The following is a 26,749-nucleotide window of genomic DNA, read 5'->3' on the forward strand; positions in this document are numbered from 1 at the left end:
ATTCAAAAATATTTTTGTATTATTTATTATATTAATTAAAAATAAAATTATTTTCTCTCAACAAAATTAATAAATAAAAATATAATTATAATAAAATCAAAATCACCTTGATAATATTTTAATACTTAAGATAAAAGTGATAATCAAATTATCCATTATATCACCTACCGCATCTTTATTGGTAATATAAAATTACCGAAATCTTTTATTAATTATAAATAAAATAAAATAATATCAGTAATAAAAGATAAATTATCAAAATAATTTTTATTAACCCATAACCAAATCACCGTTTAGAGTCACTATACTAAAATAAAAGTTTACTCACAAGAGAGAGGAAACATTGTACGAGTTTGCACTATTATTGTCTTTAAGGGCTTATTTGGTTGAAGGGCTTTAAAGATTAATCTGTTCATATATTTTTTATTATTTATATTATTTTATTTGATTTATCAATAATAAAATATTACAATAATTTTTTATTACTAATAGTGATACGATAAGTAATATAAAAGATAATCTAATTATCACCTCCATCTTAAATATTAAAATATTATTAAGATATTCTTAATTTTATTATAATTATATTTTTATTTATTAATTTTTAAGACAAAAATAATATTATTTTTAATTAATATAAAAATATTTTAAAATAATTATATCTAAGAACATTTACATAAAATAATATAATAGTATTATTTTATTCATTTTAACCAAACACAATAATTATTTATATCTATTAAATTTTATTAAATATAATAATTATTTATATTTAATAATTTTCTAAATAATTTATGTCAAATGTAATATTTTAAATATAATAAAATTTCGTTAAAAAGAGTGTGTTATTCTCCAAAGTCTGAATTATTATGTTTGTATGTGACGCATATAATGATGTCACCAGTTTGCTTTGTATTTATATATAAGGAGCCTTCCGTCTCAGCAAAGGCATCGAGTAACAGCCCTCATCCTCCTCATAATTAGCGCTTACCGTGATTCACCTTGAATATCCCATCCCACTCACCACTTTCCACCTCAAGAGTCACAACAAACAAATCGATGAAGATACTGCGATATTTCCACACAAATCATTTTCGGACGCACGACCACTCTTTGGCTTGTAATTTGTAAATATGTAAAATAGACCGTAAAACTACACAATATTCATTTATGACCCAGCCGGTCAACTCCTTCGATATTTTCTTTTTAAAAGAATTGTTTTCTGGTATCTAGATCCAAAATAACTAACTGATCACTTTGAATATACTACAACGGACGCCAATCAGATCTCTTCGCTTTTTCACTTTCCCTATAGATTTTAATTTTCTGGTAATCTATTACTGATCTGTACTGTGTCTTTTGTAATCTGATCTCAAATTGGATGACGATATTCGCTGTTTTGAAAACGCAGTTAAGCTCTATTATGGATGATCATGATTTTGAGAGGAGCTTCTTGAAGGAATTCATTATACCTACGTACATATTAGTATCTGAATCAGAGACCATTGAAGTTCCTGATGTGCCTAAGTTTCCGGTGCTGGTGTTTGTAAACTCCAGCAGCGGTGGCCAGCTCGGTGGAGATCTTCTTGTAACTTACCGTGGTCTTCTTAATAAGGATCAGGTAAGTCTAAAAGTGAAGTGCTACTTAATGTTTGTTCCTTTGTGTGACTGAAATTCTGTAGCTGCAATTAAGTTTCTGATAATTTTCAGGTTTTGGATGTTGGAGAAGAGGCGCCCGATAAAGCTCTACGGAGAATCTATCTTAATTTAGAGAAGCTCAAAGCTAGTGGAGATCAATATGCTGCACAGGTTGAGGAGAGATTGAGAATAATTGTGAGTTAAAGACTGAGAATTGAGTATTTTATCAGGGTTTCTTTCATTCATTACTTTCTTCTTTGTTCATGTAGTTTATCGTGTTAAAGTATCTTAAACATTATTTTTCTTTTCAGGTTGCTGGTGGTGATGGAACAGCTGGCTGGCTTCTAGGGGTTGTTTGTGATCTTAAATTATCTCATCCACCACCGGTTGCTACAGTTCCCCTTGGAACAGGAAATAATCTTCCCTTCGCATTTGGTTGGGTGAGAGCTTACTTGTTAATCAAACATTTTCCATACAGTTTCTGTAATCAGTAGCTAGCTTAAATTCATTCCCAGAGCATTACACTCTGTTTCTTAATTTTAGAATATTAACATCAGTTTGTTTATTAAGCTTATATCATCTAAATTTGGGTGTATGTTCCAAGATGTTTTTTCTCTTTTTGACTGAGACTGTAACAAGTATCTACTTCGTGTATGAGTTATGGATAATTATGTTCTGAATAATAATTTCCATAAGTGGCCTTGGTCATGGACCGATTGAAATGTTTGAAGCAGGGTGTTTCTAATATGCAATTTGCTAATGTACAGGGAAAGAAGAATCCTGGGACTGATCGTCACTCTGTCATACAATTTTTGCAACAAGTAATGCAAGCAAAAGAAATGAAAATAGACAAGTGAGGATGTTGGCAGGATCTGTGTGTGTGGTTTTTTTAATGAAGAAATGAATATAATGGCATACATCTGCTGCTTGTGTGATATGGATTAATTCTTATATCATTTCTTGAAGCTTTATTCTTTGTTATATTTATTGTGTACACTCTGCTACTGAAGTATTATGCCATATGGTATTATTTGGGTTAAATAGGACTTTGTAAATGATATTACATGACCACTTCATCTGATTTTCTATTAGTACTTTCTGTTTTCTTCTTTTTAGTACAATTCAATTCAGTTAGTGATAGTGGATTTTTATATTTTAGCTGGCATATTCTCATGAGGATGAAAACTCCTAAAGAAGATTATAACTGTGATCCTATTGCACCTCTTGAGCTACCACACTCTTTACATGCCTTTCATCGTGTCTCAGAGACTGATGAGTTGAATGAGGTAGGATAGGCTATGCTGCCTACTTTTAAGTTCTTTAACGTTTTGAGTTTCTGCATTATTAGTTGTTCAACAAGCTTGTATTGCATTCTTATAAACATATGTTGATTATTCCTCAGGAAGGGTACCTTACATTTCGTGGGGGGTTCTGGAATTACTTCAGTATGGGTAAGCGCTTCTAATGCATAGTTTCTCCATTTTTGCTGATCTAGTTTCTTACTGAATAAACCGGGGAATTGAAACAGATAATTTCTGATATGACAATTTTTTGTTCTTGAGAGATATTGTGCTCTGAATGTATATCTTTTTGGTCTCATATAAAAAAGGTTCCTAGATGCAAACCACTTGCTTTTTTTGCTGTTTTGTGCAGGGATGGATGCTCAAGTATCATATGCATTTCATTCTGAACGAAAGTTGCATCCTGAAAAATTTAAAAATCAATTGGTTAATCAGGTATTATCACATGGCTTCTGCTACTTTCTTCTTTGGATGATACCTGAACATGTAGTACAATGATTATCCCATTCTTCTATTTTTGCTCTGTTTATTAGAGCATGGAGTTTGTAGTGTAGTTCTTGAGATTGAATTGGGTAAAGTTAAGCCAGAGTTTTTTCTAATTAAGCTTTGAGAGTAAATTGTCAAGCATTAGATACTGACTCATGGAGTTGTTATCCTGACAACTATTTATTTTATGGATGTAAGATTTAGTAGATGAGTGAAGGGGACTAATGGTACCAACTAGAGGGTTAATAAATTTTGAAAGGATTATCTAGATATATTATGACAACACAAGTGGATGTGCAGCAGAGATTGATGATGTGGCTACTTGCCTATAATTACAAAATGGCAGGAGAAGAAGATATATCAAATAAGATGTTTTTGGTCTTAATACTCAAATTTTTTCTTCTAAATTGTCACTGTGGTGACCTAGTAGCATTTCAGGGATATGAAAGATTAAATTTCTTGCTAATTCTTTTGGGGTTAGGTTCATGCATCTGAACTGCCAGGATAATCTTGACTAGTTGCCATTTTTTTTTTTTATCATTAAAGTACTTACTCTATATATGCATTGTGAGTATAGGAACCAGTCAAGATGTCCAAAGTCAATTAAGTGATGGATTCTTCACATCCCTTCATTATCCTTTGGAATTGGAGCATGCATACTAAACTTAAATAGGTGTTTATTTTCAATTACTGGATATTTTGATGGTGAATTGGAATTTTCAGCATCGCTTTGTTTTAATTAATTGATATAGTGATGTGAAAATTTGATTAATATATCTCTATGCTATATATGACAACCTTATGGTTTTTTACGGGAAGAGGGTACTATTTAAGTATGTTTGTAGACCTTTCATCTTCAAACAATAAAGTTCTGCAGGAAAATGGATTTTTGTGCATAATTTTATGATTTAAATGAATTAAATATTTCAACATGAGGTGAAGAGTATTGTATCTTAACCTAAAATTTGTAAAATGTTCATTTTGCTTGATTAGCGTGCTGTATTAACTTATTCTTGATTGTTTATGTACTGGAATTTTGGGTTTAGAAAATTGCTATATGTCATTTACCTGATTTCCCTTCTCTTAAATTAGAGTACTTACGCGAAGCTTGGCTGCACCCAAGGATGGTTTTGTGCTTCTCTTTTCCATCCTTCACCTCGGTAAGTGTACAATAATTCCTTGCTACATGAAGAAATTTTTTTTCTTTTTGTTGTTTTTTTTTTTTTGGCTTTTAGAGATTAGATATTGGTACGTTGTGGGCTTTGTCAATATTATTAATTTCACTTTTGTATTTCTTTTAGAACTTTCAAGGTTTATATTATCTTTTGGCTATGCATTGGAGTTTGATATTCCATTTTTCAACTCAGCACCTCTAAGGTTCTTAAAGGCATCTTGAAGTAGACTGCTATTAAGATTGCATTCGCCTAATATTCCTTTAAAACCTTCTTGGTGACTATCAAATATCTAGCTACCTCTAGCAAATGATGGTTTTTTTTTTCTTTCGGCAACTTTATTTTGAGCAGGGGTATCTATATAATTAGTTTAATCTTCCAGTTTTCATCAAATAGTTTTGACAACCCTTTTCCTTATACTCCACTCCATTGTCACTTCTCAAGATAAACCAATTTTCAAGTTAAATTGAGTCTGGATCAGCATGCGGACCCTTTTAAAACAAGTATCCACTTTATATTTGGAATTCATTATATACATATCCAAGTGATTCTACTAAAATGGTCAACAAAGCTAACAAACCATTTATATCCACCAGACTCACTACTTGGTCCCCAACTCACAATCATCACATGATAAAAAGATAAGAACCTTGGGTAAGTTTCGTCAGCTCTCAAGCATCAGACGATAGGTTCTTGAAATTACACTTTTTTGCTGGATTAGGGTACAATTTTTTCATAACATAAAAGAATGGATGTCCCAACTATTTGTGCGACCTAAGAACTTGCATTCTCATCTCATCTTCTGCTTGAGTTTGTGGTGACGACTAAAATGTGAACAAAGTAGCTCTAGCAATAAAGACTCTTAAGGATTCTCGGTTTTTGACAATCTCACAGTTGCTAGCAAGATTTGAGTTTTGTGAAGGATTTCAGGCAAGCGCATAGTAATCCATTGTCCGAGAATGATTTCCGACAAGCTCACTGTCTTGCAAGCAATTTTTGAGGTCTTAGAAGGTTTTCCGGCTAGCTTACAGTCTCACCGGCAATATCAATATGTTGTCGGCAAGATCTCAAGCCTTAGAGAGTTTTCTGGCAAGATCTGAGATCTTGCTAGTCAACAATCTAGTCTAAGATCGCCAATGAGGTCACTGGTGAAGTTGCTAATCGCCAAAAAGTCACTCAGTTGTTAGATCGGTGCTTTGATACCATGCTGAATGAGAGTGAAAGAAAACTCTACTAAACTTTTTCATTATTCATCAATGGTTTTTACAAATGAATGTACAGAGGAAGAAAAGAAGAACAAGTAGCCGGCAAACATAAATGCCAGCCACCCAAAGTACAAAACAGTCACAATCCTAGGAAAAACTAGCCTGCCTACTTTGCTTTTTTTTCAATACACAACAGTCAACAGTTAGTTTGCCTAGTTTTATTTCACTTGTTCCATAAATGGATAAAATGCTACGAAAGTATTATCCTAAAGCTCTTGCAATAATAGTTATCGTTCATGCAAGACTGTTGATATCTTGTGATATCACTTCACTGTTTATTAGCAATGAGTGTAATCAATTTCCTACTTTCCTTTCATTTAACTGTAATTCTACTTGATCACATACAGGTTTTTCTACCTCACTGCTCATACATTTTGTTGGCTTTACAAGTAATTCAATTACTTACGCTTACGTTAGAATGCTTTTCTGTAATGAACTTGTCAATTAGAATAACAATGTGCGGAATATAGATTAAAGAAATCTATGCATTACATTTTCTGCTAGTATATCATTCATTGTCCTGATTCATGTAGTTCAACCACCTATGGTCCAAAGCTTGAATTTCAATATGTTGCATTGAAATAGATGAATATAGAGGAATGGATTTCAATGTTGTAATGTATTGTCCTGGCTAGATCTAATGAAAGAGGTCTTTCTGATTTTCTTGTTATATTGTGACTTCTTGTGATCTTTGTCACAGAAACATAGCTCATCTTGCAAAGGTTAAGATTATGAGAAGGCATGGGCATGAGCAATGGCAAGATCTCCAGATACCCAACAGGTAATATTTGTATTACAGTTAGTCTTAAATAGTTGTCTCAGTTCCTTAAAAATATAGATTCCTTTCAATTTGATGTAACCAAATCTATGTAATTACGCTGAATGTTGTTCTTTAATTACTATTATTTGTGAACTTTAGAATGATGACACTTACATGTGCCCATTAAGTAGTGAATTTCTCCTGATTGAATCATTATATCTAGTCCTGAAAGGAAGATGATGAATAAATGTCTAAATTTCACTTGCAAACAATAATGTCTGTCTTAATTTGAGCTTTAGCCTTTAGAAAAAGAGCTTCTAACAAGTTTCGTGTGGCAATATGCATACCATTCAATCATGAAAGGGACTTTCCCATTGTACCTCTCATACTTACATGCAGTTTTTCCAAATTGCACGGTACTCTTCAGCATCTGTCAGTTGTCAATATTTTATGTAAACAATTATTTGGCATTGGATTTTGTGATTTTTTTCCATTTTTGTTCTTTCATTGATTTTTTTATTAACCACATTTATTTTCTTATTTTCTTTAGTTCTTTAGTCTCTGCTGTAATTTGAGTATATGCATTCAAGTTAGTTTCATTAACAAACTGCTATTGTTTTTTTTTTTTTTTTTGGTGGTTTATACATACCACTTAGAGTAGAAAAAGAATGAAGCTATACTGAATTGACTTTCACCTGTAAACAGCATCAGGTCAATCGTATGTCTAAACTTGCCCAGTTTTTCTGGTGGACTGAATCCTTGGGGAACGCCAAACAGCAATAAGACACGTGACGTTAGTTCCAAATATGTTGCTAGCATATCTGCCATGAAGTAAGCAAATCTTTTATTTTGGCACAGTCAGACCTTTTGAAACACCTTTCTTATTGAACATTGCAGAGAGAGTTGACTCCACCATATGTCGATGATGGCCTATTAGAAGTGGTTGGTTTTAGAGATGCCTGGCATGGGCTTGTTCTACTTGCTCCAAAAGGACATGGAACCCGTCTTGCACAGGTGAAAATCCAAGTTTAATACACTAATTTATCATAGTTTTTCGGAGGGCTCTTTTCTTAAATGAGAGAACTATGCATGAGAATTACATGTGTAAAAACCTCTAATTTCTGATTTTTGATTAGTTTTGTGTCCTTGCTTGGTGATTCAGTAATGGGTAATGTGATTTTCTTCTCTTTGATTTTTGTTGGAGATAGGCACATCGAATTCGGTTTGAGTTTCACAAAGGTGCAGCCGATCATACGTACATGAGGATTGATGGAGAACCTTGGAAGCAGCCACTACCAGTGGATGATGATACTGTTGTGGTTGAAATCTCTCATCTTGGCCAAGTGAACATGCTTGCCACCCACGATTGTCGGTCTAGAAGTGTGCATGATTCCTCACCAGTTAGCCATAGTGACGGTGATGGAAGTTTTGGTGATGGAAGTTTTAGTGATGAAGACGACTCTGTCGAAGATGGGGAAGAGAGGAGGAAGTTCGGTGCAGCAGAAACGTTTAAGATCCCGGATGAGGTTGATATTACTCATCTAAGTTAAGTTGTTCAATATATATATCATTTGCTGTATGCATTATCGTTTAATTTTCTGAACTACGCCTGACAAAATGAGCGGGCCACATGGATATGGATTGGATCGGGTACGAAAAACAATAAGAATAGATTTTTAACTGAGACACAGCGGAAGGGCTATCTCAGTTGCTTGATGACTACTACTATTTGAATATCAATGGTTCCATGCGGGTGTGTGTGTGTGTGGGGGGTTCAAAATTTGAAAAAACCAAATTTAGATACTGATTCAAAAACATATAAAAATCAGTTTTTCTAATTTTCAAAATTGATTAATTGAATTGAATCAGTTTTAAAAAAATTGAATAAAAAATATTTTCAAAAAAACAATAAAATATAATAATTTTTTAAAATTTAGTTCAAAAACCTATTAACTAGAAATTCGATTCAATTAATTAATACTTTTGATTTAGTTTAAAATCAGTTAATTTTTAAATCAGTTTGATTCAAAAAATTATCAAAATCAGTTTGATTAACCGGTTTTAAACACTCCTATACATAACATTAAAAATAATTTTTTTTAATAATCAAAGACCCATTCGTATTTATTAGATTGATAAATCCGAGATATAATAACTAAACCAATAACCACTATACTAGATAAATAAATATTTCACAAGCATGACAGAAACTTAAACTCAGAGCTTTATTTTAGAAGTTTTAATATTCTACTAATTTTGTTAATTTTTGAAGTCAATTGAAGATAAAATTTTATAAATAATGTATGAATGTATATATATATATATATATATATATAGAGAGAGAGAGAGAGAGAGAGAGAGAGAGAGAGAGAGAGAGAGAGAGAATTGAAAATAAAATTTTGTAAATAATATTGGCGTGCCTAGATGTATCTCAATCATCAAACAAACGAATGTGCAGTGAAAGATATCAAGCCCATGAGTCATAAAATGGTAACGATGATTTGAATGCATCTTTAGATAGACTTACACTTTATGAACAGAAAAGTACATTTAGCGAACGCACACGAAGTCACCACATAAGCATGGCGAAGTCAGGTTGAATCTTAAGTGTAGACTGAAACAAGACAGCCCACAAGCTAAAACATGGTGCCCAGATCCTGAAGGCTCCACCTCTACCTCGAAGCAAATAAAAAACAGGACCCAAGCTTCACAACAAAACCATTAGCATTGTGGGAGTGCTACACGTGTTGAATTAGTGGCGAACAGATTGGTATTCTCCCACACATTTTGTGATAGCCTCGTTGGCTTTTTGTGATTCAGCCCTTTCATCTCTCTTCTTTTTCTCCCTGTAAGCCCCAAACATTTTTAGAAGGAGAATTGCAGTGCAAACAGAAAACAAATAGATGCTACAAAGTTTATGAGCAATAAGCTACAAAATTATAACAATGACACACAAAGTTCCAAATACTGGCAGGTTTTGTCTCTAGAGAGGTCAGTCTCCAGAGGTTAAATTGATCGGTAAAACTATATATACACATTTTTGAGACACAATTAAATACATAGATGATTATCATGTAATTAAACAATTTTGAATTAATGATAAAAGTAACACTCAATCACAAAATGACACATCATCTATATACTTAATTATGTATCAATAAATGTGTATACATAGTATTATTCTAAACTGATATATTGTTTAAAGAAACATGTGGTCCAAAAGGGAATTTGAACCAAGTCCGAGACCACAGTTGCATTAAACCTTGTAATCAGTGAGCTGTTCATGAAATTTCTTCCTCTGGTCTACGGTTTGCCACTGCAATCCTTGCAGGAGTTTATGCTACAATGCGGTTTAATGTTCAAATGTTTTCATATTTTTCAGATTTTCAAGTTTTGAAAACTTCAGTCCCCATTGATGTACTTTATCCCATTTTACTATTACGTACACAGTCAAATAAAATAAGAAACCATCGCACATATTAGAAAAGAAGACAATCTAAAATATGAGTAAAGAATTGTATTTTTACCTCTCCACATATTCCTTGAGCAATTCTTTTGCTTGAAGCAGCTTGGATAGCAGATTGCGGTACACATCAAGATCCCGATCTACACTTCTTTTATTGATGTTTAAAGCTCTGCAAAGCTGTTGCATAGCAACCATCCATCAGAAACATCTATTTTCTATTTTTTCAAAAGGAAATTCATTCAAACTTCGAATTTCCTTCCTTATAAGTCATCAAAAGACAAATTAATACTGGAATAAACAATTGAAAGTGTGTATGTGAAGAAAGCTTTTTCTGGAAGCTCTGATGCTTCAGTAAAATGATACATACTTTAGTGGAGATATGATGTGCATACTCGAGCGTATATGAATGCAGGTTATGGATTAGTATCTTAGATACATAACTGCCTAATCAAAATCCATTTGAAGGTCAAATTTCCCAAAAAAATTGAAATATCAGTGTAGTTTTCAGTAAATTGTCATGGTGCTTATATCTATCTGAAAAACTGGCAAATCATGTGAAAATACAAATCTTAGATATAACTGCCAAATCAAAATCCATTTCACCACTGAACTCATTCATGGAAGGCAAGAACCGACCTAGGAGGATGAAAGATGTGATTATTTGATCAATCATCACAATTTGTTTCCAAAACAGTCAAGCCTCTTGGAGTTTTAATGTCTTAGCTGTCAGGTTTACATTAATTGGGATTTGGGAGTGTACAGCTCCTCCTATGATAATTCCAGGGTATCTAATTTCTCCAGAAGCATGGGAGCAAGTTACATCACTAGCTCAACAAGTATATGCAGAGAAAAGCACAAGTTCTAATTTAATTTCAACGGTTAAACATGTCTTTTCCTTGTGCACTAGGTGCTAGTGAAAATTTGAGATCCAGAAAATATGCAGGATTAAGCAACAGTAGAGTAGTTTTCATTATAATGTCAAAACTGTTATGTGTATGCCAAAGATGATGCTCTTCATTAATAAAATCAACGTCAGTGATATCAAGTCAGTAAAGCAAATATTGGACTATCTTCAATATTATGTTATCAGACATCATATGATATGGCTTAGAATGATAGGTCCAACCTACGATAGCTAATTATTTAAAATGAAAGAAAAAAAATCTTCTTCAATTAGTGCGAGTTTACAATCACATCCGGCAAGGTCATGCAAGCACTAATGGTGGGGAAATAGATGAATTTTCAACAGGCATTACATGGACTGCAATGATTTTTTAGAAGAGATTGAAGTTCAAACCTTTTCCAGTACCAAGGGTTCAGTTGCATTTGCCAGCTCAAGAAGTCGAAACATACCAATGGCAAAGAAACGGCTATAACTGAAACTCCCATTGGTTGCCCTCTCTGCAATTTCCTTTAATATTCCCTCAACTTCTCCTTCTCTGGAGGAGAACTCAACTAATGAATTGGCATTCTGAGCACGGGCCCATTCCTCCAACTTTTGTGCATCAATTCTATAGGGCATAACATACGAAATAATTTAATCCAGATAGAACTTTTTTTTATCCATCCTTGTAGACAATCAATTTGATGTGGCAAAGACATCCTTAAGGACATTAAGCAATTCTAATTTAGCTAAACATCGATTGAAATTCTCTATATTGTACCTTCTGATGGGTAATAATGGTGGGGCAGAGTATATTTACAAAGTCACAATTTCATTCTGCATGTCTCCAACTTTTTAAAGGATTTAATTCAGGTTCTGAGAGCAATCCACACTTTGCTCAGCCTTTTTCCTTTTGCTGGAACTTTTTTATCTGTATTACATACTTTATACATCATCTATTATTAAAAATTCAATCATTCCTCTTTTTCATTTTCTAACAGATGAAATTATACTGTTTACTAAAATATGAGGAAAAAGAGATCCTAGCATAACAACAGGAAACATGGTAGACAGACCTGTATTGCTCAGGGTCCTCGTTCAGTGACTTAATATAAGCCTGGAAGATGATCTCTCGATCCTCATCACTTGGGTATCCTTCCATGAGTCGATCATAAACAGTAACAAAACCAAGGGCAAACACAGCATCATAATGGTATGTCCTTTTGTACCTTATCAAATGTTGTTGGACAATCAGTTCCTGCAGAACTGTGTTGTAGATGCTGGGTATTGGTTTCTTGTATGCCTTCAGAAAATTCAACTTTGTCTCAGACACAGTTGGCAGATCTGAAGGTTATGCAAGTTAACAAATCAGGACCCAAAAAAATGACTTAAAACAAGACTTATAAGATAAAAGAGAGAAAATGCACTACTAAACGTTCTTGTGTAACTGAAGGAAAATGGATGGAGTAGAAAAATTCGTAGCAAACTTGAGTATATAGTACCACAACTAGTATTCATTTGCCTCAATCCAGGTGACTTGGTTTGAATGAAACATTATATAATAATTGCTGTAAAAGGCCAACTAGAGAGAAACCAAAATGACACCACGTATGCCAATCAAAATAGTCTATGAAAATTCAAAATTTCAACTCCCACTCAAATGACAACTATGGGTGCAAATAAGCTGAGTTAATCAGGAATCTCAGCTTAATGAGCTTGGCCTTAAACAAAATAAATAAATGAATATACCAATTCAAGCTCAGAAGTGAATAAGAGCTTAAAATTTAGCCCAAATTCGTATTGCATGCACAAGTTCAAACATTCGCACACAAATCACAGTAACATATAAACTGATGCATTATCAGCTTATCAAGCTGAACTTCACATTTAAATTTAACCTCAATTAGTAAACAAATCTCGAATCAAGCAGAAGAGACTGAAAATTTTGATAAAATCCGAGTTATTTCGACAATCCTCAACATAACAGCACAAGATCGCACAATTTATATTTTAAGAAGTTTTCTCCATTTTATTTCCCGAAATAATTTCGACGGAGGCAAACAGGCAATATCAAACAAATTAATAAATGAAATTCTTGTAGCACTAAGCGCGAGCACTGCTAAAAAAGAGAAATTATAATCAAGTTTTCTTTGTTTCCTTTCCTGGTTTGTAATTTAGTGATAAAAGAAGTTCCAAGATTTAACCAGCAAAAACAAAAAATAAAGCTAGCGAATTATAACAATACTTTTTCATATTCATTCACTCGTGATGAACATAAAATTTGAAAACAATATCAAATTTAACAAAAACAAATACATAAAACTCATTCACTTACCAGTAGCAGCAGACATGCATTGAATAACGATACAAGAAGCTGAATTTGAAGCTCTAACACCGGTACAGTGACATAAAACACTCGAACGGAAACGAGAACCTTCGAAATTCGAAGCTAAATAGCGAGTCGATGGAACATTGACCTTTCTCACACATGACGATTGACCGATTGCTGTAAATGCCACAGAAGTAACAGACGCCATTTAAATTGTATAAATGTGTATGTTATTGTAGAGAAAGAAGTGGAGATGTTTGCATTTGGTTTTGTTTTCTTTTTCTCTGATTTTTCTTTTTTTTTCCCCCCCTCGGAAAGGGAGAGAAAGTGAGGCCAAGAGAGCCGCCTAGGCTTATCCAAGTGTATGAAATGTAGACTTTCGAGTTTTTCTTGCGGAGAAGCCAAGTTGTTGTCACGTGCCACCTGTTGGCGATGGTGATTTCTGATTTGTTAGATCTTGCTTGCCTCGCGGTTAAGGTTACTTGGAAGGAAAAGCAACTAATGCGTATGCCGGTAAGATTGGGTATGAATAGAATTAAATTTAAAAATATTTTTATTTGACTTTTATTTAAATAAAAATTATCTTAGTTCAAATGTATAGAGCCAATATTAAAAATGGTTTCAGTTTGATTTGAATAAAAATAATTTAGTTTGAGTTTAATTCAAATTTATAGTTTAAATCTACAGTTTGAATATATAACTTAGATTTATAATTTGAATTTGTGAGTCATTGACAAAACGACATTGTTTAACAATTAATTAACATAATTCAAATCAAACCGTAAGCTAAACTTGAATCGAATCGAATTATCTATCTAGCTTATAACCCAAACTCTTTCTATCTCGAATTCAATTCGATTTCAAAATAAATTGAACCTCTTAATTCAAACTTAATTCAAATTTGAATTAAACAAATTTGAATTGAACTAAATTGAATCAACTAACTTTTAAATCTAAGTCAACTCGAATCGGTCAAACACTACCTACAATTTGGCAAATCACATAGTACGGAAATGAGAAGTAAATTACCAGGAAAAAAAAATTACATGGTCTTACTGAAGATTTACCCTAAAACAAAAGTTGGCATAAATAACACTTTTTATACTTAAAATTAAATTTTGATTAATGTAAAAACAAACAAAATGTTAGAAAAGAGATATTAACATTTGATCCCTATTATTTTATTTTTCAAATTTATCGTATAATTGTAGATTAGTAAAAATTAAAAATAAATCATTTAAATATTCAAATTACATAATAACTCATTTATTTTTATTTCCTTTCACCCCTATTTCTTTCTTCCTCTCTTTCTAGTTTTATAACAAGAATTATGATAAGTGATAATAGTAATTATACTAGTAAAAATATAAATAAGAATGTCAATTACATATAATTGTATTTTTAGGGACAAACTTAATTAGTGAAAATGTGATGGGTGTTAATGAAACGTTTTCAAGGGGCTTTGGAAAATCAAAAAGGTTTGGGACGTTTTTGAAAATTTGAAAATTTTATTATTTCAATATGTCCCTAGATAGTTTTAAAAATAATAGTTATACCCTTACAAAACTAAATAAAATACAATAAATTAGAGGTGTAAATATCATGTTACAAACTATTAAGGCCATAATAGTTTTTTTAAAATATATGTGGGTGAATATGATACCTTCTAAGGAGCAACTCCCAATTTCAAAAAGATTTTAAGGATTGATTTGTAAGTTTTTAAAACCTTTTTAAAGGTTAAACGCCATGTTTAAAATGTTTAGGTCTAATTTGTAATGGAGTTATCTTTAAAATTATAGGAGTTAACACCACCTAAATGTATGTCATGTTTTGCTTGTCGATGATTAGCCCTATCATGACTTGAGTTAAGGGTTTCATCTCATGGGTTAACATTGTCATAACGTCAGTTGCACTATATATGTTGTACATTGATGTTGTGATAGGGTAAAATAAGTTTTTTGTGTAAGTTTTTTTTCATACGTTGGAGTAGGGACAAACCCTTTGACCCGAGGGTCCTTTATTGTTGTCTTTGTTAGAATAGATGTGGAGTGGCCACACAAGAGGCTTGAGACCTTATGATTGACAACTAATGGTTATGAGGGGACTAGAGCTCTTGATTGTATTGTCAAGGCAAACGTTGTCCAATGTTGGACTAGAATGGTGACAACATTGGCTAGGGTTCCAATGGCATCATGCAATTGAGTCTTTGGGGCATACATCATCAGCTCTGCTTCAACTGTTGGAGTAATTTGGTTAATGATGTCAAGATAGAATAGTCTTAAAGAGGTGCACTTAGTGTTGGAGTAACCCTAAGTGTAAGAGATACACTTTGGAGTGGACTTTACAGTTTGCTCACTAAGGATTCTCTTTGATTTTTTTTCCCAAGAGCCATCGGAAAAGTGTTTTGTGACAGAAATCATCAAAAAACAATGGGTTTTTTGTTGGAAAATTGAAGAGCTTTTTTGGACCCTCCTAGTGCCAAATTGTAACAGATGAAATTCACACCAACAATAATTACATTACATAGTGGTGAAATTCAATGTGGGAGAATCATAAATAGTGGGAAGTTTTTCATGTAGTTTGTTCTACTATTTGGAAGTCTATGTTTATGGTTTTGTTATTGACTAATTAGAGAAAATTTTGGTAGGATTACAATATGAATTCTAAAAATGTTGTGAAAGTAGTCTTTTTTAAGTCTTTATACAATCTCGAAACGAAAATGCTAAAGTTACGTGTAAAATTGATAACAAAACTCATAAATAAATCTTGACGATAATGTGCTTCCAAAATAATAGTAAAATAATTACACTTCAATCGTAATTAATAATATCATGGAAAGTGGTTTCACGATAATAAAAAACAATACTGTTATCTTTGAAGAAATCATATGCATTCAATGTAGGAGAATTATGAATAGTAAAAGGTTTTTTTACGTAGTTTGATCTACTACTTGAAAGTCTATATTTATGGTTTTGTTATTGACTAATCAGAGAAAATTTTGGTAGGATTATAATATGAATGTTAAAACTGTTATGAAAAAAAGTCTTTATATAATCTTGAAACGAAAAGGCTAAAGTTACGTGTAAAATTGATAACAAAAATCATAAATGAATCTTGACGATAATGTACCTCCAAAATAATAGTAAAATAATTACACCGCAATCGTAACTAATAATATCATGAAAAATGGTTTCACGATAATAAAAAACAACACTATTATCTTTAAGGAGATCATATGCATTCAATGTAAGAGAATTATGAATAGTAGGAAGATTTTTAGTAGTTTAATCTATTATTTGAAAGTCTATATTTATGGTTTTGTTATTGACTAATCAGAGAAAATTTGGGTAGGATTACAATATGAATGTTAAAACTATTATGAAAAAAAGTCTTTTTTAAGTTTTTATACAATCTTTAAACGAAAAGGCTGAAGTTACAAGTAAAACTGATAACAAAAATCATAAATGAATTTTGACGACAATGGAATGTGGCTTCACGATAAAAGAAACAATACTGTTATCTTTGAGGAGATCATGTGCATCATAGGAACGGTCACGTCTCAGACTTTCCACTATCTTTAAATGTGAATGTTTCTACACACATCTTGAGTTGACTTTCATATAGGTGATCAATCTGATCTCTGATTGTATAACTTGTTATTATTTAATGATTATTCCTCTCTTTAGTATCGAATATATGAGTTTGAACTCAGAGAAATTTTCACGACATAACAATTAATATTATAAATATAATAAAATTATACGTACACATTTTTAATATACAAATTGAATATACAGATGATGTGTTATCATATGAGTAAATGATTTTAAATTAAAAATAAAATAATTTTCAATCATATGATAACACGTTACTTGTATATCCAAATTATACAAAAAAAAAACACATGATATTGCTCTTATAAATATCTATTATTAATTAAGTTATATATTTGGAATAATATTATTATGTGTTTCGATCTTTTTGATATGAATTAATGAAAATAAACTATTAAAAAAAAGTAAAAATATTAATTACAACATTTTACAAAAATATACAACATGTAACAGTTCCATGTGTTTCATCAAAATCCTCATGCACCATAGAGCTTCTCCAAGGCAACTCAGTGCACTGAACCTGAAACGATCCTCCTGGGAGAAGCCACTAATCCCTGCGCCCACCGGTATCGAGAGAAAACCAGAAGAATCTTTATACAAGGGGCAGTGGGTCACTCTTGCACGAAACGTCAACAGTATAATTTTAGACTGGGAATCCTACAACAGCTTTTTTTATAATAATTGACACCCACAAGAGGACAAAGCCTGCCTCTTGTTTTCACAAAACCAACTGCTGATCTTTCACCTATATATACCTGAACATCCTGAAGACTTTTGAAGTATAATCAACGTATCTACTAAAAGCAAAAGGAGTTCAAAATGAGTGCAAAAGGCAAAGCTTGGATTGTGGCAGCAAGTATTGGATCTGTTGAGGCTCTAAAAGATCAAGGCTTCGCTCGTTGGAATTATCCTATGAGGTCTGTGAAGAAGCACGCCGAGACCAATCTCAGAGCATTGGCTCAGGCCAAGAAGCTTTCTTCTTCATCTTCTGTTATGGCTTTGAATAAAGTGAGAGACGAGAAAATGAAAGCAGCTGAGGAGTCTCTGAGGAAAGTCATGTACTTGAGCTGTTGGGCTCCCAACTGAAAAGTGAAAAGTTGAAGCCAGAGTGAACCAAATCATTTCAACCATCTTCACCAAGATAGTTTTCTCGACTACTTGTTGATATTTCAGCATCAAAGCAGAGGAAAAGAGTTTCAGGCTGTAGTTGCCTGCAGCCACTGGTGAACCTGAGGTCCTAGAAATGAGAAATGTATTCTCCTGTACAGAATAGGACACTCAACTGAAATCATGTAAATATGAATGCCTTGAATGCATACTTACTTGAAAGCAAATTATTGATCAAAAGATGGCATCGATTCCTTTCTTTGAATAATTTTCTGAGTTTTTTGTTTTTATTAATTTTTTCATCTCATTCGCCTATTTGGGAGAATCTGCCTCTTACCAAAGCCAATTCATGAATTGGGGATTATACATCTCTGAAAAGCAAATGACCAAAGGAGATGAAACCACAATCTTTCATATAAAATATTAATATAGCTTGTATATACTTTCATAGTATAAGTAATCCCAGAACGAGAATTCTGGTCAATATTTTTAATGACATGAATCAACCCACTAATTAAAAGTTGAATTGTACAGACTGATCTTGGGAATATCATTAAATCATTTCTTGAAACACTTCTCTCTGAGTGACTGGGTCTGAAAGATTTAATTTTCCCTGGAATCATGTTAATTTTGTTTTATTTGAAGTGCAGTTGTCTCCTTAATCCATCTAGGGGGGTTCTGTTTTCATTCTTCGTGTTTACGGTAAGTCGTTTTGTGTTTTTTCATTTAAGTCTATAAAAATAAATTTATCTTAATCATTTTATCATTGATTGAAAACCGGACCGGACCGTGAATCGATACTGTAGACGGATACTTGTAAAAGAAAGAACCGTTTTAAATTTGAAATCGGATTGACCCACGATCGAACAACCGATTCGCACTTGAACCGCGGTCCAATCCGGTTTGTTAGGTTCCCGGTTCAAGGTTTCATACAAAATAAATCTTTAATGTTTTTTCTTCTTCCTTGCTCCAGACATAGAGGGAGAGTTGCTGCAGGCAACAATTTACTTTGCTGCTCAGAAATTCAAAGTCAACTCACTGATCGTTTGCCGAAGACGATGACAACGCTGAGGGTGTCGGTTTCAATCGCAGGCTCACAATTCGCACCGAGAATAAACCCAATTCACAGTGAAAAGAAAAGGCATACAGACAGAGAGAGAGAACACCTTCTGTGAAAATTTTGAAAGAGAATTACATGGCGACAGAGAAGAAGTTTAATTGGTAGCAAGTCTTAGAGTGGAAGTGATGGTTTGATCACATTAATTTTGATAGAATTCTTATAAACCTAACTTTACCGGTTTAACCTTTTAAATTAACAATAATTACAACAATACCCATAGATTGAAAACCTAATTATATAATATAATAAACATATACATATGAGCAATACTATGTGTATCATTTTTAGTACATAATTTATGTATACAGTAATATATCATCGTGTAATTAGGTAATTTTAAAATATGTATCATTATATGATAAAGAAATATCCAATCACATGATAATACCTCATCTGTGTACATAAATTGTGTACTAAAAATGGATACACATAGTTTTATTATATATATATTTATTTGCATAACATAAAATTTAATATGTAAAATACATGTAATTAAATATAATTTTTTTTTTATATTATTACATAAAACTAGAATTTTAATCGAATCAACCGATCTAAATGATTCGATCAATCTAATCAGAACCAATACTTAAAACGATTTTTACTCCAATCCGATTTTAAAAACCTTACGTTTTATTAATATTTCGTTTATAATATATAAATTAAAAAATTAAAGATAACTAAAACATATGATAGATTAATGTTAATATTTTTAATTTTATCATTTAATATTTTTTTTATATTTTATTTTATTTTTATATCATTTAATAACGATTTTCATTAATCATTTTTTAGGTCTTTTCAACCAAATTCTAAGAGAAATATCCTCGTTTTTCTTACTTCGAATAATTTATACAAATTAAAAAGATTAGATGAGAGGAGCCGACTTATTAAAAGCCCACATTGACACAGTGTAAAGGGTCCTACCCTGTCTCAGACCCTATAAGCCTAGCAGGTTGGCTGTTAGTGGGGCCGAATTGCCTGGGCCAGGGTGGCCCGCTCGATGCTGTGTCCAGCCACTTGGCGTCCTTTTCCCACGTTTTGAAAAGGAGCCAGTGGTTTTCTACTTTCTATCTACTTCCATACTTCTGGCTTAAATGGATTTTAATAAAGTAAAGCCGCTTGCGCTTGACAAGAATTTCTTTGTCGTCATGTTCCTAAAAACCCCATTTTGTCCTCGTTGAATAAGACTGACCGAGAGATTCTAAAAGGATATTAAAGTCATCGCACAACTTTCCCATCGGGACCGCAACCTAAAAATCCATTGGCTTCTTCACTGGCAAAACCATCGGCGAAATCCACAGCCGCTGGTTTTATTTCCAAAACATTTGGCTCTACTTAATTTTACACTATCACCGCGTCCCTCCCTATATAAACAAGAACACTCGTGTCTGTCATTCAGGCCATCAAAACATTGCAATGTTAACAAGAAAAGAGTATCTTTAGAATTCAATTGAAGATGAGTTCAACAAGCAAAGCTTGGATTGTAGCAGCAAGTGTTGGAGCAGTTGAAGCCTTGAAAGATCAAGGGTTCTGCAGATGGAATTACACCATTAGATCATTATACCAACATGCCAAGAACAATATCAGATCCGTTTCTCAGTCGTCTAAGAAGTTATCTTCTTCGTCTTCTGCTGTGGCTTCAAGCAAAATAAGAGAACACAAGGCAAAGCAATCAGAAGAATCTTTAAGAACCGTCATGTACTTGAGCTGTTGGGGTCCCAATAACTAGGCTGGTAAAGAGTTGCGGTGAGTTTTGAAGGTTTAAAGCTGGTAAAGAGTCCCAATAACCAATCTCAGAGAATTGGCTCAGGCCGAGAAGCTTTCTTCTTCATCTTCTGTTATGGCTTTGAATAAAGTGAGAGACGAGAAAATGAAAGCAGCTGAGGAGTCTCTGAGGAAAGTCATGTACTTGAGCTGTTGGGCTCCCAACTGAAAAGTGAAAAGTTGAAGCCAGAGTGAACCAAATCATTTCAACCATCTTCACCAAGATAATTTTCTCCACTACTTGGTGATATTTCAGCATCAAATCAGAGGAAAAGAGTTTCAGGCTGTAGTTGCCTGCAGCCACTGGTGAACCTGAGGTCCTAGAAATGAGAAATGCATTCTCCTGTACAGAATAGGACACTCAACTGAAATCATGTAAATATGAATGCCTTGAATGCATACTTACTTGAAAGCAAATTATTGATCAAAAGATGGCATCGATTCCTTTCTTTGAATAATTTTCTGAGTTTTTTGTTTTTATTAATTTTTTTTATCTCTTTCGCTTATTTGGGAGAATCTGCCTCTTACCAAAGCCAATTCATGAATTGGGGATTATACATCTCTGAAAAGCAAATGACCAAAGGAGATGAAACCACAATCTTTCATATAAAATATTAATATAGCTTGTATATACTTTCATTGTACAAGTAATCCCAGAACGAGAATTCTGGTCAATATTTTTAATGACATGAATCAACCCACTAATTAAAAGTTGAATTGTACAGACTGATCTTAGGGAATATCATTAAATCATTTCTTGAAACACTTCTCTATGAGAGACTGGGTCTGAAAGATTTAATTTTGGAAAATTATAATAAATAGCCAGAAGTAAGGGGTCTAAGCGAAATTGTCTAAAATATTCAAGTTAAAGCAAAAATGCCCAACATTTATGAAATGACGAAACTGCTTTTATATATAAACACAGCAAATTTCCTCATTTTCCACAGTAACTTTGGGCATTTTCACTGTGCAAAGACAGTGGAAAATTTGAAATTTTCCAGTGTCCCTCGGCCATCCCACGGTCTTTGTGCTTTCTGACAGTCGAAAATGGCTAAGAAGATTAGTATATCTTCCATAATCTTATTTGAATCAAGTTATTATTCATATTATTGAAATTTGAGTGAGATTTTACGGTTTGAAACTTTAGGGTTTCGATTTTGAACAATGCTTGAAATATTTTAATTTTTGGTTGTTTTCGTTGAATTGGTTGAGGGGTTTTGTGTTATAGCCTATGTAGATTTGATTTGTGTTGAAATTGGAGGCCGAAACGACGATTTTTGGCCGAAAAATGTTTCCAAACGATCGGCAGTCCGACCGTGGGAACAGTGTTTCCCACGGTCAGCAGGGATTGACCTTGGGTTAGGGGGGTTAATTAGCGTTTTCAAAATAATAGGGAGCTGGCTGAGAGTCTTTAGTCCACGGTGGGCTTTTCTGAAATTTCCCACATGACAGTGGGATGTTGCGTGTATACCATGGGTTGGGGGGAAATTTGCTTTTTTGAAACTGCAAGGGCGCTAAGGATTAGAAAATTACTGAGGGGTCAAGGGATAAATATTGGACCTATTGTAATAGGAATTTCTTTAGGGGGTAAATGGAAATTTTTCTTATTTAGGGTTTCTCCAAGTGTAGTTTTCGAATTTTATATCTGTTTTTTCTGTTTTAGGGTTTTTCCATATGTAGTTTTTGAGTTTGAGATTCGGTTTTTTGAATTTTGTGTTTTTTGGCACATTTTACGAATTTCAATTCCGTTTTTTCAAATTTCACTATTTCTCAACGGTGAAATTCGAAAAAACGAAACTGAAATTTGAATTCTAAATGTTGAAATACCCTATAATATCAACAATTGAAAAATCATTCAAATCTGGAAAATACGAATCGATATATCATAAAATTGTGAAATTTGAAAAAACGAAAATGAAATTCAAATTTTATACGTTGAAATGTCATAGAATGTGAATAATCGAAAAATCGTTAAAAAATCTGAAAAAAAAAACTCGATTTATCCTAAAACGGCGAAAATAAAAAAGACGGAATTGAAATTCGAACTCTATTAGTTGAAATACGTAAGAATGTCACTAATAAAAAAATCGTTCGAAAATCTGAAAAGTACAAATTGATATATCCTATAAACGAAAAAACCAAAATATTGAGTTGAAATTACGTCATTACATCGTAAAATATGCCGAAAAACATAAAAATAGAAAAAAACAAATCTTAATTTTCAGAAATACATATTGAAAAATCCTAAAATAGAAAAAACGGACGTAAAATTCGAAAACTACACGTTAAGAAACCCTAGGTTTGAAAAAATATCAATTTACCCCATAAATTTTTTTTACTACAAACAGGTCCAATATTTATCTCTTGCCCCTTCAGTAATTTTCTAACTACTAGCACCCTTGTAATTTTAAAAAAGTAACTTTTTCCCCCAACTCAATATTTATTTTTCACGAATAGTCTTTTTTTAGTCTAATTTATTGAGTGAGGGGGTTTATATATAAGAGGGGAAAGGTAATTTTGATAGTTTAAAAAAAACTATGGGCATTTTTCCTTTGGAATAGTAAATTTGGGTATTTATGTTTAAAAATAGTGAATTTGGGCATTTTTATTTAATAGGGGGTATTTTGGTCTGTTTTTATAATTTCCCTTTAATTTTCCCTGGAATCATGTTAATTTGTTTTTTTTTGAAGTGCAGTTGTCTCCTTAATCCATCCGGATGAAAGATGTACAATAAAAAATGATTCTTATATGATTAGATGAATATGGGCTCTTTAAATGAAAGGACTAAAATGCTTTCGGCTCAACATTTGGTATGGTAAGTGAGACATAGTACTCTACACCGTCTCTAACCACCCCTCAACCATTATAGGATCACTCTGTGTCAAAAACTTTATTTTTAAGGTTGATGTGATCCTGGCAAACCATATATAGCAGATGCAATTACGTCTGACTCGTAGTCAGTGTTGTCTCTCTAACCCCGTATGTCCTCTCAGATGCATAAATTGACTGGTTGGCAGCTCCAGAAGCGTTGCCCTGCTCCCTCAGCAATTCTCTAACGATTTGCACTTTTCTCACCTGCGTTTCTCAACATCTTTATAAATAATATAAGAGAAGAGGTTTGTCTTCATTCTTAATTTCTCTTATAGTGTTTACAGTAAGTCATTTTTTTCTTATTTTGAAGCTATAAAAATAAACTTATAAAAAAATGTTGAAGACAACTAAAAACATGTGATTGATTGATAATAATATTTGTATATTTATTGTTTAATATATATTTTTATATATAATTTAATTTGTTTTTATATCATGTACGAACGATTTTCATTTGTCAAATCAGAGGTCTTTTCAATCACATTTTAAGAGAAATGCCCTCATTTCTCTTAATTCGAATAATTTATACAAATTAAAAAGATTAGATGAGAGAAGCTGACTTTTGAAATTGCATAGGTATAGTGTAGAGGGGGCTACTGTGTCTCAGACCCTATAAGTATAAGCCAACGTCTAGCAGGTTGGCTTGGCCAGTTAGTGCGGCCGAATTGCCTGGCCCAGGGTGGCCCGCGCGATGCTGTGTCTAGCCACTTGGCGTCCTTTTCCCTCTTTTTGAAAAGGAGCCAGTGGTTTTCTACTTTCTATCTACTTCCATTCTTCTGGCTTAAATGGATTTTAATAAAGTAAAACCGCTTGCGCTTGACAAGAATTTCTTTGTCGTCATGTTCCTAAAAACCCCATTTTGTCCTCGTTGAATAAGACTGACCGAGAGATTCTAAAAGGATATTAAAGTCATCGCACAACTTTCCCATCGGGACCGCAACCTAAAAATCCACTGGCCCTGGCAAAACCATCGGCGAAAGCCACAGCCGCTGGTTTTATTTCCAAAACATTTGGCTCTACTTAATTTTACAGTATCACCGCGTCCCTCCCTATATAAACAAGAACACTCGTGTCTGTCATGCAGGCCATCGAAACATTACAGTGTTAACAAGAAAAGAGTATCTTAAAAATACAATTGAAGATGAGTTCAACAAGCAAAGCTTGGATTGTAGCAGCAAGTGTTGGAGCAGTGGAAGCCTTGAAAGATCAAGGGTTCTGCAGATGGAATTACACCATTAGATCATTACACCAACATGCCAACAAGAACAATGTCAGGTCCGTTTCTCAGTCGTCTAAGAAGTTATCTTCTTCATCTTCTGCTGTGGTTTCAAGCAAAATAAGAGAACACAAGGTAAAGCAATCCGAAGAATCTTTAAAAACCGTCATGTACTTGAGCTGTTGGGGTCCCAATAACTAAGCTGGTAAAGAGTTGCGGTGAGTTTTGAAGGTTTAAATGAGGAATGAACTCTCCTGCAGTAGTTAAAGATTTATGAGAAGGCAGATGAACATCTATCTTGGAAGTAATTGTAAATTGTAAATTGTTTATTAACACAAATTGACAGAACAAATTGGACCCTTCTTTGTTAGCTTAAATACTAAAGATTATATTTTTCCATTCAATTTTAAAATTTATTTATTACTTGTATGCATATTTTCAAGTGAAGAAAATTAAAACCCAAACCTTAGCTTCAATCAATCCAGTCCTAAATTTGTAGTTGTGCCGAAGATAACTAAACTTCGGGTTAGAATTGTATCGAAAGTGCACTGGAATGGTATGATTATGTCAATATTACACTAAAATAGTTTATTATTTTGATAGTTTATTATCTGAAATATCTATTCTTTTCATGGTGAAACACCCGTTTCATCTACCCTAAAACTTTAGGATAAGTTGATACTTATTCAGGACACCCCCTAGAATGGGCACTGACAACTCAGAAGTACCAATTCGATGAGGTAAGTTTAAGGTAAAGGTAGGTTAAAGAACTTGAAAGGCAAAATTACTGTGATAACTCTCAGGAATAGCTCTTGATTAAGCATGATTTAACAACAGTCGCTAGTCTTTTTCTTTCCCTCTCAAAGTGACATGATGATAAAATATGAAAATTAGAAAAGTTGTGTTACCCGTGTCCAGATAGTCAAGCTGTGTTCAATCAATCATAAACATTGGGCCCACGCCCATCTCATCTGATATTTAATTTAAGCTAGGCGGAAAGACTTCTACCCACACAAGAAACAGTAAAAACTTAAAATCGCAATCTCTTAATTTTTCAAAATTTAAAAATCATTTTACAAATAAATTTTTACTAAAATTAAAGATAAAATTATTATTATTTAATAATAATATTTAAAAAATAAAAGTTTATATTATTTAATTTTTAATTTAAAAATTAATAATTTTCTTCAAATTAAATATAAAATATGATATTTTTCCCTCAATAAGGGATTCAATTTTTGTAGGCAATTTTTTAGCGAACAATGGCCAATCCCACTCTCTTTTAATGATGTCTATTTTTTTGGTGTTTCTCTTGTATCAAATATATCTAAATTCTGTTAAATCTAAATGTTGTTAGTTAAAAAGAAAACGTTAAAGAGAATTATTGGTAAAAATTGAAATTCTAAATAAAGAAAAATATTATATTTTAAAGTTTAATTTTGAAAAAAAATTAAATTAAAAATATATTATTTTTTATTTTTAAATATTATTATTAAATAATAATTTTTAAAATTTTTAATAAATATTTAAAAATTTAAAAATTAAAAAAAAAAAAAGGGGTTTAGCCCAATACATCTTTGGTGAGGTTAAGTCTTTTGGCCTATAAAATAATATTTAATTATCCTACGCACGGAAGTATTCCTGTTTATACAGTAAGAAGATATGGATAATATTGCCCTCGAACTATTTACGCTAAATAACTTAAACTTGGCCACGTGTCCACTAGACTACTTTTGTGAACCGGTGGTTTTCAC

At 32.6% G+C, this 26,749-nt stretch overlaps 5 protein-coding genes across 7 annotated transcripts; 4 read left to right on the forward strand and 1 right to left on the reverse strand.

Annotated features, from left to right (window-relative positions):
- The first annotated feature begins 939 nt into the window (after positions 1–939).
- Positions 940–8,344, forward strand: LOC123196348 (diacylglycerol kinase 5-like). 3 transcript variants are annotated; one of them, XM_044610348.1, is made up of 14 exons: positions 940–1,329; positions 1,412–1,621; positions 1,711–1,833; positions 1,950–2,078; positions 2,406–2,491; positions 2,798–2,924; positions 3,041–3,089; positions 3,292–3,374; positions 4,518–4,585; positions 6,210–6,251; positions 6,563–6,643; positions 7,328–7,415; positions 7,520–7,636; positions 7,831–8,344. In XM_044610348.1, the coding sequence occupies exons 2-14, from the start codon at positions 1,424–1,426 to the stop codon at positions 8,170–8,172; spliced, it is 1,533 nt and encodes a 510-aa protein (XP_044466283.1). In that variant the 5' UTR covers positions 940–1,329; positions 1,412–1,423; the 3' UTR covers positions 8,173–8,344. The 3 variants fall into 3 exon arrangements, with proteins under 3 accessions (XP_044466283.1, XP_044466281.1, XP_044466282.1); XM_044610346.1 differs by having other exon boundaries at positions 940–1,621; XM_044610347.1 differs by lacking the exon at positions 6,210–6,251 and having other exon boundaries at positions 940–1,621.
- Positions 8,345–9,007: 663 nt separating this feature from the next.
- On the reverse strand, positions 9,008–13,662 carry LOC123196760 (protein THYLAKOID FORMATION1, chloroplastic-like). Its single transcript, XM_044610872.1, has 5 exons — positions 13,307–13,662; positions 12,048–12,315; positions 11,386–11,599; positions 10,150–10,265; positions 9,008–9,468 (listed from the first exon to the last, which is right to left on the reverse strand). The coding sequence occupies exons 1-5, from the start codon at positions 13,506–13,508 to the stop codon at positions 9,375–9,377; spliced, it is 894 nt and encodes a 297-aa protein (XP_044466807.1). The 5' UTR covers positions 13,509–13,662; the 3' UTR covers positions 9,008–9,374.
- Positions 13,663–17,682: 4,020 nt separating this feature from the next.
- Positions 17,683–18,289, forward strand: LOC123195902. Its single transcript, XM_044609768.1, has one exon. The coding sequence runs from the start codon at positions 17,734–17,736 to the stop codon at positions 17,998–18,000; it is 267 nt and encodes an 88-aa protein (XP_044465703.1). The 5' UTR covers positions 17,683–17,733; the 3' UTR covers positions 18,001–18,289.
- A 2,165-nt stretch (positions 18,290–20,454) lies between these two features.
- On the forward strand, positions 20,455–25,399 carry LOC123196804. The gene is made up of 2 exons (XM_044610930.1): positions 20,455–20,903; positions 25,227–25,399. Exon 1 carries the CDS (start codon positions 20,601–20,603, stop codon positions 20,871–20,873), a length of 273 nt encoding a protein of 90 aa, XP_044466865.1. The 5' UTR covers positions 20,455–20,600; the 3' UTR covers positions 20,874–20,903; positions 25,227–25,399.
- LOC123196803 lies at positions 24,831–25,399 on the forward strand. Its single transcript, XM_044610929.1, has one exon. The coding sequence runs from the start codon at positions 24,921–24,923 to the stop codon at positions 25,194–25,196; it is 276 nt and encodes a 91-aa protein (XP_044466864.1). The 5' UTR covers positions 24,831–24,920; the 3' UTR covers positions 25,197–25,399.
- Positions 25,400–26,749: the final 1,350 nt, after the last annotated feature.

The sequence above is a fragment of the Mangifera indica genome, chromosome 14, assembly GCF_011075055.1.
Source record: "Mangifera indica cultivar Alphonso chromosome 14, CATAS_Mindica_2.1, whole genome shotgun sequence".
Taxonomy (NCBI): Eukaryota; Viridiplantae; Streptophyta; class Magnoliopsida; order Sapindales; family Anacardiaceae; genus Mangifera; species Mangifera indica.

Bases quoted from the DNA above. Each gene is read 5' to 3' on its own strand.
- LOC123196348 (XM_044610346.1), top strand. From the start codon at position 1,382: ATGACGATATTCGCTGTTTTGAAAACGCAGTTAAGCTCTATTATGGAT. The intron at 2,079-2,405 runs GTGAGAGCTTAC...GCTAATGTACAG, and splicing joins TTCCCTTCGCATTTGGTTGG to GGAAAGAAGAATCCTGGGAC. The intron at 3,090-3,291 runs GTAAGCGCTTCT...TGTTTTGTGCAG, and splicing joins CTGGAATTACTTCAGTATGG to GGATGGATGCTCAAGTATCA.
- LOC123196804 (XM_044610930.1), top strand. From the start codon at position 20,601: ATGAGTTCAACAAGCAAAGCTTGGATTGTAGCAGCAAGTGTTGGAGCA.
- LOC123195902 (XM_044609768.1), top strand. From the start codon at position 17,734: ATGAGTGCAAAAGGCAAAGCTTGGATTGTGGCAGCAAGTATTGGATCT.
- LOC123196760 (XM_044610872.1), bottom strand. From the start codon at position 13,508: ATGGCGTCTGTTACTTCTGTGGCATTTACAGCAATCGGTCAATCGTCA. The intron at 12,316-13,306 runs GTAAGTGAATGA...CATAACCTTCAG, and splicing joins ATGCATGTCTGCTGCTACTG to ATCTGCCAACTGTGTCTGAG. The intron at 9,469-10,149 runs GTAAAAATACAA...TGGGGCTTACAG, and splicing joins CTCAAGGAATATGTGGAGAG to GGAGAAAAAGAAGAGAGATG.
- LOC123196803 (XM_044610929.1), top strand. From the start codon at position 24,921: ATGAGTTCAACAAGCAAAGCTTGGATTGTAGCAGCAAGTGTTGGAGCA.